The 10,769-nt window shown below is 38.3% G+C and overlaps 1 protein-coding gene across 2 annotated transcripts; it reads left to right on the top strand.

Moving 5' to 3' along the window:
* The first annotated feature begins 2,027 nt into the window (after nt 1-2,027).
* On the top strand, nt 2,028-10,078 carry fam3a (FAM3 metabolism regulating signaling molecule A). Of its 2 annotated transcripts, none has more exons than XM_052090993.1 (10): nt 2,028-2,283; nt 3,433-3,464; nt 3,566-3,673; nt 3,774-3,797; nt 4,541-4,664; nt 4,994-5,052; nt 5,161-5,211; nt 5,308-5,392; nt 5,516-5,642; nt 8,947-10,078. In XM_052090993.1, exons 2-10 carry the CDS (start codon nt 3,452-3,454, stop codon nt 9,043-9,045), a joined length of 690 nt encoding a protein of 229 aa, XP_051946953.1. In that variant the 5' UTR covers nt 2,028-2,283; nt 3,433-3,451; the 3' UTR covers nt 9,046-10,078. The 2 variants fall into 2 exon arrangements, with proteins under 2 accessions (XP_051946953.1, XP_051946952.1); XM_052090992.1 differs by having other exon boundaries at nt 3,403-3,464; nt 8,947-10,070.
* The last annotated feature ends 691 nt before the right edge of the window (nt 10,079-10,769 follow it).

The following is a 10,769-nucleotide window of genomic DNA, read 5'->3' as shown; positions in this document are numbered from 1 at the left end:
AATGTTGCAAATGTAGGCTATCTAATGAAAATCCTTTAAAAAAATTTTTTTTTATTTTGAGATAAAATTCTAATTTATCAGATTTCTTCTAGGTCATTTAATCAAAAGGTTTTTTAAACAATTGTCCAATAAATGAAATTATAGTATTTGGGGTAAAAGTTCCCCCTGTTACAGGGGCAAAAACATTGTTTTTTTTGGGGGTACATTTATTCTGAATAAACTTTAAAAGTGGGCTTTATCACAAAATTGAGATTAATTGGTTTATATAATACTTGAGATGTAAAAAAAATGCCAAATATGTTTGAAATTAACAGGAAATCGTGCACCTTTTTCAGGAGTAGTTATTTTGAGTAAGCGTTATCTTTATTTGTTACAAAAAAATACTTTTTTTTGCTGTCCCAAAAATGATTTGCATTAGTTGACAAATGTTGCACTATAACTATTGTGCCTATACACAATATCACTTTAAACCCCCTTATTTTTTAAACTGAATTTTCATCAAATAAAAATTTTGTTATTATTTATTTCACACAAATTATATTGCTCCATCAATATTCAATAAAATATATTCGGTTTTTCCATCAGGATCCATTTTGTGAGCAGAAAAAAAAGATGAATTATATATATATATATATATACATACACACACACACACACACACACACACACACAACACACAGTGAGGGGAATAAGTATTTGATCCCCTGCTGATATTTTGCCCACTGACAAACAAATGACCAGTCTATAATTTTAATGATAGGTTAATTTGAACAGTGAGAGACATAATAACATCAAAAAAATCCAGAAAAACGCATGTCAAAAATGTAATACATTTAATTGCATTTTAATGAGGGAAATAAGTATTCGACCCCTCTGCAAAACATGACTTAGTACTTGGTGGCAAAACCCTTGTTGGCAATCACAGAGGTCAGACGTTTCTTGTAGTTGGCCACCAGGTTTGCACACGTCTCAGGGGGGATTTTGTCCCTCTCCTCTTTGAAGATCTTCTCCAAGTCATTAAGGTTTCGAGGCTGATGTTTGGCAACTCGGACCTTCAGCTCCCTCCACAGATTTTCCATGGGATTAAGTTCTGGAGACTGGCTAGGCCACTCCAGGACCATAATTTGCTTCTTCTCGAGCCACTGCTTTGTTGCCTTGGCCGTGTGTTTTGGGTCATTGTCATGCTGGAATACCCATCCACGACCCATTTTCAATGCCCTGGCTGAGGGAAGAAGGTTCTCACCCAAGATTTGACGGTACATGGCCCCGTCCATCGTCCCTCTGATGAGGTGAAGTTGGCCTGTTCCCTTAGCAGAAAAACACCCCCAAAGCATAATGTTTCCACCTCGGTGTTCTTGGGGTCATAGGCAACATTCCTCCTCCTCCAAACAAGGCGAGTTGAGTTGATGCCAAAGATCTCGATTTTGGTCTCAAGACCACAACACTTTCACCCAGTTCTCCTCTGAATCATTCAGATGTTTATTGGCAAACTTCAGATGGTCCTGTACATGTGATTTCTTGAGCAGGGGGGCCTTGCGGGCGCTGCAGATTTTCAGTCCTTCACGGCGTAGTGTGTTACCAATGGCTTTCTTGGTGACTATGGTCCCAGCTGCCTTGAGATCATTGACAAGATCCTCCCCTGTAGTTCTGGGCTGATTCCTCATCGTTCTCATGATCATTGCAACTCCATGTGGTGAAATCTATCTATCTATCTATCTATCTATCTATCTATCTATCATATATATATATATATATATATATATATATATATATATATATTACTTACCCTTATTAAACTATTCCATCACTGACAAATCCATAATAGTAGGCCTACTGTTCAATTGTTATCCTGCCATAACTTCTCAAACCTATATAACCTATATTATTAGAGCACTGCTAATTTTCATTCAATGTGGATCAAATAAAATTTGCATTGAATACGTTTCTTTGCTAAAACTAAATTTGCATAGTTGGTGCTCGCTTTCCGAAATGTGTCACGTGATCACAGTTCTCAGCCCAAACCGGAAGAGTGTGAACCGGATTGGCGACAACAACTATACGTTCCTAGAGTAGAGGACACGCCACTAAGACACTTCATTCCCACATAATTGTGTGTTCTTTTAATATTTATGCCGATTTATTCAGTGAGCATGGTGTTTTAAGATGTACGTGCTGCGTTGTACGCGAGAATATTAGTCGCAACAGCTTCACACCCCTAGAGAGAAGCTGTTTTTCATATTGCCTTCAAACCTGCTGGACGGGGTTACTACAGCATTTAGTTTGGTATGTATGTTTTAGGCTACTTACGTAGGCTACTATGGTTATTTATCCATAGTTCTCCGTTTGTTTGTTGTTTGCTGGTATGACCCTACTTGATAAATAGCTTTTAATTTGAAGCTGATGTCAATTCCAGGAGGACTACTTGCTTGATTTCAGCAGATCTAATTTGTTTATATAAGATCTTAAGACTTGGTGATATGCATTTGTAAACAAATGTTGGCCTTAAAATGTCCAGCCAGATCTACTAAAGTTAAGAAATCAAACTTTGGCGCAAGTTTGGTGCCATTTGTACTGAATAACTAAGTGTAATGTTCAGGTCGGGAGTTGACGGGCAGAGTTGCTTGAAGGAATATTCCGGTGTTGTGCCGAAATCGGTGACCTATCATAATCTGTGACTAGTGGCCGCGGTTCAGTAAGGTTTCGATTGTGAACGCGTCCGGTGCTCGTGCACTGTGAGCGTCACCGCTCGCTGACAAGTGACACGAGAAACATGTGTGTCGAGGCTGTTCTTCACTACAGGCTGTTCAATGCGAACAGATTTCTTAAAGATGCATGCTACGATGCAATCCATATCCCATTGTGTTTTGCTTTTATTATTGTTGTTCTTAATTATTATTCTTTTTTTTATCGTTTATTTGTGCACGAAATACATTTATTTTTAATATTTGTATTATTCATGGCTGGACTGGTAATCTGGCATACCGGGCATTTTCCCGGTGGGCCGACACACTTTGTAGCCGATCAGGGGCGGACTGACCATCGGGAGAACCGAGCGGGCGGATTGGTCAGCAAACGCGGATAAGCTAAAATGAGCGGCGCTTTATCCAGAACGGACCACAAAACGGCACATAAATATGCAGAAAAGGCCTGCAAAACAAAGTTGTAAAATTAAATATAATGTTTTTGTTACAAAACTGTGACCAAGATTTTTGCTTTTTTTTTTTTTTTTAAAGAAAAGGAGGGACGAATTGTTTTTGTGGTAAACAACATTATGCTACTAATGCTGCTTAACTGGAACCCAGAATGTTCCTTTAACATGGTGTGCTCAGTGACTTGTGGTTTACTCATTATGTGTATTCCTCTGCTCTTTTAAAATTAACGTTCTCACCCATTTCCAAACAGTATTATTCAAAGTGCTCATTTGCGGTCTAGATTTTGACATCTGGCTACCATGAGGCTGGCAGGTCAGTGCATTTTCCACCATTATCATGCTTTTATTCCTCTTGAGCGAAGATCCACCTCACAATGGCATCCAACTGCTATTTTCTTCCTATGTATTTCTAAGTGGCCCTGCGTACAGTTGCTTTGGTTCTTTTCCTGGGCTTCACATGGCTTCTAGCCAGTTCTATGCTAGGAGGGGATGGTAACTCGGTAATACGGAAGATCTTTAATGGTAAGGATATTGCAGTGCATATTACACTGAATTTGCATGGAAAGATATAATTTTCATCTCAGTCCCTTAAAGTTCATTCATGATATTTTATCTTTCATAGGTGGACAAGAAGAGCCCACTACAGGTAAAATTATATTGGAAAATATAATTAACTGAAAATCGTATTCCACACATTTCTTGTTTACTCACACTCATGCAGCATGCTGTTCTTAACTTGTGTAACCAGTGCTCAACAATAAGAATGGCCTACTGGCCCGGGAACAATGTGATAGAGTTTTGGTCCACTGGCCCAGGGGCAGGGTGAGAGAGGTTTGGTCCACTGGCCTTAGGGCAGTGTAAGAGAGGGTCAGGCCACTGGCACGGGGGCAGTTTGAGAGAGCTTCGGGCCACTGGCCCGGGGGCAGTTTGAGAGAGTTTCGGGCCACTGGCCCGGGGGCAGTGTGAGAAAGTTTCGGGCCACTGGTCCATGGGCAGTGTAAGAGATTTTCAGGCCACTGGCCCTGGGGCAGTGTGAGAGAGTTTCAGGCAAGTTGAAAGAACAGTCACTTGACCTATCAGACCAATGCTGCACTGTCACTACATTTGTTTACTCTTGAACTTGTGTTTTTATGCCTTAATATCTAAAATTTTAGTTTTGGGTGAATTCTGTTGATTTACGCTATTAAGCTGGTTAACATACTTGAGGTTTTGTCGAAATCATTCTTGCGATCCCATTGTATGGAAAAATATGCAATGAACGTGAATGGGGACTGATGCTTACATTCTGCCTAACATCTTTTATTTTCGGTAGTGAGTAAATTATTTCATAATTTTCATTTTGGTTGAACTATTCCTTTTAATTGAATGCAATAATTCGCTCTCTTGTAGAACCAAGACCACGCAAGTTCAGCTGTGGCCTGTCAGCCCCATGCCCTCCCAAACATCTCGCATTCCGGCTGGTCTCTGGTGCTGCCAATGTCATTGGCCCCAAAATATGTCTGGAGGATAAAATGCAAGTCACCTGAAATTTTCTCTGCTGCACTGAGCTCTGCATGCAACCCCCTATTTCTTGTTCTAACTCCTCTGGGACCATAATATCCTCTCTTTTGTCTCATGGCCATCACTACCAGACTCATTATCTTTTTGGGGGAACATGATGCAAGTAGGCTGTGGTCTCTTTTTTTTTTCATTGCCCGTGTTTTGTTTGTATTCAACATTCCATTTCCTGTTCCTCCCTTCTACAAATACTTTAGCACCCTATCTCAAATGAGTTCTATAATAGCTCTCTTCAAAAATGCTATTTTGTGTTTTTTATTGACTTTTACTTATTTGGTCTTACAGTCTTGTCAGCAGTGCCAAAAACAATGTTGGCAGAGGCCTCAATATTGCTTTAGTAAATGGTAAATAGCTTGAATTATCCAATAATTATATATTTATGCATGTGTTTTAAAAAAAAAAAAAAAACAATTATGCTGATGCCAAGTCTTTATTCAATTGCCATTTCTCAGGGCTTAATGGAGAAGTTTTGGAAATAAAAGCATTTGATATGTGGGCAGGAGGTAAGCTGAACTTTAGAATTATATGATTGTATTATTTTCTCATAAATGGAGGTACCCTTTAGATCTTCATACAAGCACACTGTATCTCCTCCAAAGAGGTTTCAGAGCTGCTGAAGTTTCTTCGGCCTCTCCATGAGGGAACACTGGTATTTGTCGCTTCGTTCGATGACCCAGCCTCCAAGTAAGAGTCTATATATTTCTGCACTTCTCATTTAATTCCAGGCTCTTTTATTTCCTTCAGTCTTTTTGAATGGATTTATTTATTAATTTCCTCAAGGCTAAATGAGAGTGCTAAATCCTACAGGTTGAATGATGAAGCTCGACGGCTGTTTGATGAGCTGGGGAGCACAGCAGCAAAGGAATTGGCTTTCAGGGACAGCTGGGTGTTTGTTGGAGCCAAAGGAATAGAGAATAAGAGCCCATTTGAACAGGTAATAATTATGGAAAGACTAGGCATTATATTGGTGCGCTCAGGATTGAAGACCCTCTAAAAAAGTTTAAGAGTTGTTTTTTGTATTGATAGACCGTTATATCAGTCAAGCCTTTAAATCAGTTGATATTGGAGTGGACTAATTTGATATTCTTGATTGTGTCAGTTCCAATGTTCTGCACCAACAGCCTAATCAATGGATAATGCAAAGTTACTGTTTCCAAATATTTGACTGAATTTCAAGTAAATATTGAGTGAAATTACACTTGCTGTCATTTAATTGTATAAGCCTATATCACATATATATCAGTTTTTTATCAGCCATTTCCCATCCCGCTCTGTGGTTATCGGTATCGGCCATTCAGTTTTGTTTTTTTTGTTTTTAATAAATTTTTATTATCATTAAGATGGTTGTATTTTTATTCAGTAAGTTATACATCTGTATAGTTTAGTCTTAACAAGAGGGTACTAGAAAATACATTGTGCTAATTTCATGATCGATGCTATTGCATTCAAAACCTTTTGAAACAAATGCCTGTGTACAAAACACACTGCAATAAACCACGAGAGGCCATGCTGTATAGTCATTTTACAGTACCATGAGTAAGTTTGTGTTCTTAGGCACAACACAGAAAATAAATTCTACCGCCAAGTAATATACTACTATAAGTAATTTAAAGCGTTTGGGGTTGCCAAATAATGTAGCAACTTGGTGCAATAATATTTACCTTTTTCCTGTGACGTCACTGTATGGCTGTGCTGCCATGTTTGTGACCAAAATTCCATAAACTTCAGTGTGGTTTTGGTTTCTATTTATAAATCTTGAAAAAGGGATACTGCTGTTTACTTACGAGAGCCAAAATGTATTGTTTTGGGTTTCCTTTTTTTAAATTTTTTTTTTATATATAAAATTATATCTTTCAAGTGACACAACTTAATTTTGCCAAAGTCAAGTAGCGATCAGGGGGGAGAGCACGGATTAAAAAAAACTTGTTGGTTTTTGCTCATTTATTCAGACATTTCAGTTATCTGTACGTGTATCAATTATATTTATAACATAATCAAGATTCAGATACAATTAAATTGAAAATGTACATAGGATGATGTTAAATTCATAACACCCAGACTGTATACAGGTAAGTCATTATTGTATTGTCAATATGTCCTATATAGTTAATGTGTATACACTAATGATAGTCAATAAACAACACATCATAAAATTATGAAGCACAGAATGTATTCACACCACCAGGCTACAATGTAAACATATTAGTCATGTACACTAAAATCCCTTGGTTGCTTTCTGTGTATTCTGTGAGTTAAAAGCAGCTCTTACATTCATACAGGTGGGATCATCACAGATGTTTTATGATGGCTTTTATGGATAGAGGCCTATGACTCCCATCTATGGTTCGGGTTAGGGGTGGGCTTTAGGGATAGGAACCAATCAGGTTGCGAGTAGAACTAATCTGGCTTGGAGACCTGTTTAAACTTTTCCTAGGACTAGTCCACAATGAGAATTTAGATATTAATATCATCTTGGATTACTTCATGAATAATATAATTTTTTGAAATAGTTGTGAATCCATAAACAAGTACTCCATGAAGTGATATATACAGTGAGGAAAATAAGTATTTGAACACCCTGCTATTTTGCAAGTTCTCCCACTTGGAAATCATGGAGGGTCTGAAATTGTCATCGTAGGTGCATGTCCACTGTGAGAGACATAATCTAAAAAAAAATCCAGAAATCACAATGTATGATTTTTTAACTATTTATTTGTATGATACAGCTGCAAATAAGTATTTGAACACCTGTCTATCAGCTAGAATTCTGACCCTCAAAGACCTGTTAGTCTGCCTTTAAAATGTCCACCTCCACTCCATTTATTATCCTAAATTAGATGCACCTGTTTGAGGTTGTTAGCTGCATAAAGACACCTGTCCACCCCATACAATCAGTAAGAATCCAACTACTAACATGGCCAAGACCAAAGAGCTGTCCAAAGACACTAGAGACAAAATTGTACACCTCCACAAGGCTGGAAAGGGCTACGGGAAATTGCCAAGCAGCTTGGTGAAAAAAGGTCCACTGTTGGAGCAATCATTAGAAAATGGAAGAAGCTAAACATGACTGTCAATCTCCCTCGGACTGGGGCTCCATGCAAGATCTCACCTCGTGGGGTCTCAATGATCCTAAGAAAGGTGAGAAATCAGCCCAGAACTACACGGGAGGAGCTGGTCAATGACCTGAAAAGAGCTGGGACCACCGTTTCCAAGGTTACTGTTGGTATTACACCAAGACGTCATGGTTTGAAATCATGCATGGCACGGAAAGGTTCCCCTGCTTAAACCAGCACATGTCAAGGCCCGTCTTAAGTTTGCCAATGACCATTTGGATGATCCAGAGGAGTCATGGGAGAAAGTCATGTGGTCAGATGAGACCAAAATAGAACTTTTTGGTCATAATTCCACTAACCGTGTTTGGAGGAAGAAGAATGATGAGTACCATCCCAAGAACACCATCCCTACTGTGAAGCATGGGGGTGGTAGCATCATGCTTTGGGGGTGTTTTTCTGCACATGGGACAGGGCTGACTGCACTGTATTAAGGAGAGGATGACCGGGGCCATGTATTGTGAGATTTTGGGGAACAACCTCCTTCCCTCAGTTAGAGCATTGAAGATGGGTCGAGGCTGGGTCTTCCAACATGACAGTGACCCGAAGCACACAGCCAGGATAACCAAGGAGTGGCTCTGTAAGAAGCATATCAAGGTTCTGGCGTGGCCTAGCCAGTCTCCAGACCTAAACCCAATAGAGAATCTTTGGAGGGAGCTCAAACTCCGTGTTTCTCAGCGACATCCCAGAAACCTGACTGATCTAGAGAAGATCTGTGTGGAGGAGTGGGCCAAAATCCCTCCTGCAGTGTGTGCAAACCTGGTGAAAAACTACAGGAAACGTTTGACCTCTGTAATTGCAATATTAACATTGATTTTCTCAGGTGTTCAAATACTTATTTGCAGCTGTATCATACCAATAAATATTTAAAAAATCATACATTGTGATTTCTGGATTTTCTTTTTTAGATTATGTCTCTCACAGTGGACATGCACCTACGATGACAATTTCAGACCCCTCCATGATTTCTAAGTGGGAGAACTTGCAAAATAGCAGGGTGTTCAAATACTTATTTTCCTCACTGTATACGTAGGTATATGTTTTTGGACTCAAGTGTGAACTTTGCCCCTTGTTTTCTGATAAATTGAGATCTTATCTTCTCTCTCTCTCTCTCTCTCTCTCTCTTAGCGAATGAAGAACAGTAAAAGCAGTAATAAGTATGAAGGCTGGCCTGAGTCTCTGGAGATGGATGGCTGTGTTCCTTTGCGTGCTCCTTTAGAGAATTAAGTTCTCACTAGGACTTTGAACTAGAAATACCTCCAGCACATAGAACAAAGAGCTCTACATTCAAAAATTTGCTTCATTTCAGAAACTGAATAATCATGGATTACTTTGCTACTTAAGAATTTGACTCATTAGAAGGTTCAAGGTGGATTGCTCTGTGAGGTGTTTGTGCAAGGTGAATGAAGAAACCGTAATGACAATATAACTGGTAGAAGTCATCTGGTTCATTTGATTAGAACTGTTGTGATTGATAAAGGAAGAACAGTTTATATAGAAAAAATACTGGCATGTGATATATTTTTAATTGTAACAATATTTAAATAGTATATTTAAGGTATATACAGTTTAAAATATGATACACAGTGTGTACAAAAGATGTATCTAGATGTTGCTAAGTCAAAGTCAGCTTTATTGTCATTTTTCCATTGCAGGGATGAGAGAAATATGAAATATGGTTTCCCAGGAAACCTTGCAGCATACACAGAACATACAAACAGTCACAGTAGCACCATATTACAAGTTGACAATTATACACATGAAGGACAATAGAGACCATAGACCTATAAATACAAGCATTAGACAAGTGCTGCAAAACAGTGCACTATATAAATATGAACAATAGATAAAGTTGAAGAAAAACCATATACATTTACATCAAGAGACACTGGGGATTGTATGGACTCATGATAATATTTGTGTCATACTTTAATTTTTTTAATTGAGACAGTTTTCAAACGGGTGTATTTTTTGTTCTATTTGAAATAAATTTCCTCTTGGATGAAATGTTGATGTATTGATTAAGGGTTTAAAGGTCTTGTTCACCCAAAAATGAAAATTATTTCATTTTCTTCTGCACGCAAATTAAGATGATAAATTCTCCTCCCTGCCTAGTAGGTGGCAATATGCACAAAGAATGTGAATTGTCAAAAACAGAAGAATGTGAAAGTGGAGAGTTGTCATTAAAGAAAAAAGAACTTAAATATTGATCTGTTTCTAACCCACACTTATCATTTCACTTCTGAAGATATTTATTTAACCACTGGAGTCATATGGACCTTCAAGTGCTTGCCACATTTCACATACATTGTGTGGACCTATAGAGCTTAAATATTCTTCTAAAAATCTTCGTTTGTATTCAACAGAAGAAGGAAATTCATACACATCTGGGATGGCATGAGGGTGAGTGAATGATGAGAGAATTTTCATTTTTGAGTGAACTATTACTTTAAGAGCCATTTTGCTTGACTATTAGTTTCGATGCAATGTATTTGGCTAAAATGTTTTCAATGTTCATCACGGTTATTTATTTGATACAGTTTAGGACAGCTTTTGGAGGGATACAAATTTGTCTTAAAATAAACTCAAAGATATTTGTTTTGCCTGTGTTCGATCGCAATAGGCTGTTTGAAATGTGATGCCCTATTTATTTCCAATCACTGAAACACAATGTGGTCGTCTTGCGTGACGTGTCGTTTAGTTTTTGAACATGCTTTGGTCGGTTGCGTTTCACGTGCAGTAACTAAAGTCCCACTCCCATCTGTTAGAGTTAGACTACGAGAGCATGCAAACAAGCACCATGGACAGCGGTGTTACCTGATTTTATACACTAGGGGACAGCAAAGAAGCAAGGATTTGTAATGGCAGTTTGGACCGAATTGTCATAGAATTTGTATAATTTCATTAAAGTCTTCTAACGTATTTTGTAAAGCTAATAGACCATCAGGGCA

This window comes from Xyrauchen texanus, chromosome 25 (assembly GCF_025860055.1).
Source record: "Xyrauchen texanus isolate HMW12.3.18 chromosome 25, RBS_HiC_50CHRs, whole genome shotgun sequence".
Taxonomy (NCBI): Eukaryota; Metazoa; Chordata; class Actinopteri; order Cypriniformes; family Catostomidae; genus Xyrauchen; species Xyrauchen texanus.
The sequence above is the reverse complement of the archived record's forward strand: the minus strand, read 5'-3'. Positions and strand labels throughout refer to the sequence as shown.

Coding starts and splice junctions, on each gene's coding strand:
- fam3a (XM_052090993.1), top strand. Junction 5,393..5,515: donor TTCGATGACCCAGCCTCCAA/GTAAGAGTCTAT, acceptor TAAATCCTACAG/GTTGAATGATGAAGCTCGAC. Junction 5,643..8,946: donor ATAAGAGCCCATTTGAACAG/GTAATAATTATG, acceptor TCTCTCTCTTAG/CGAATGAAGAACAGTAAAAG.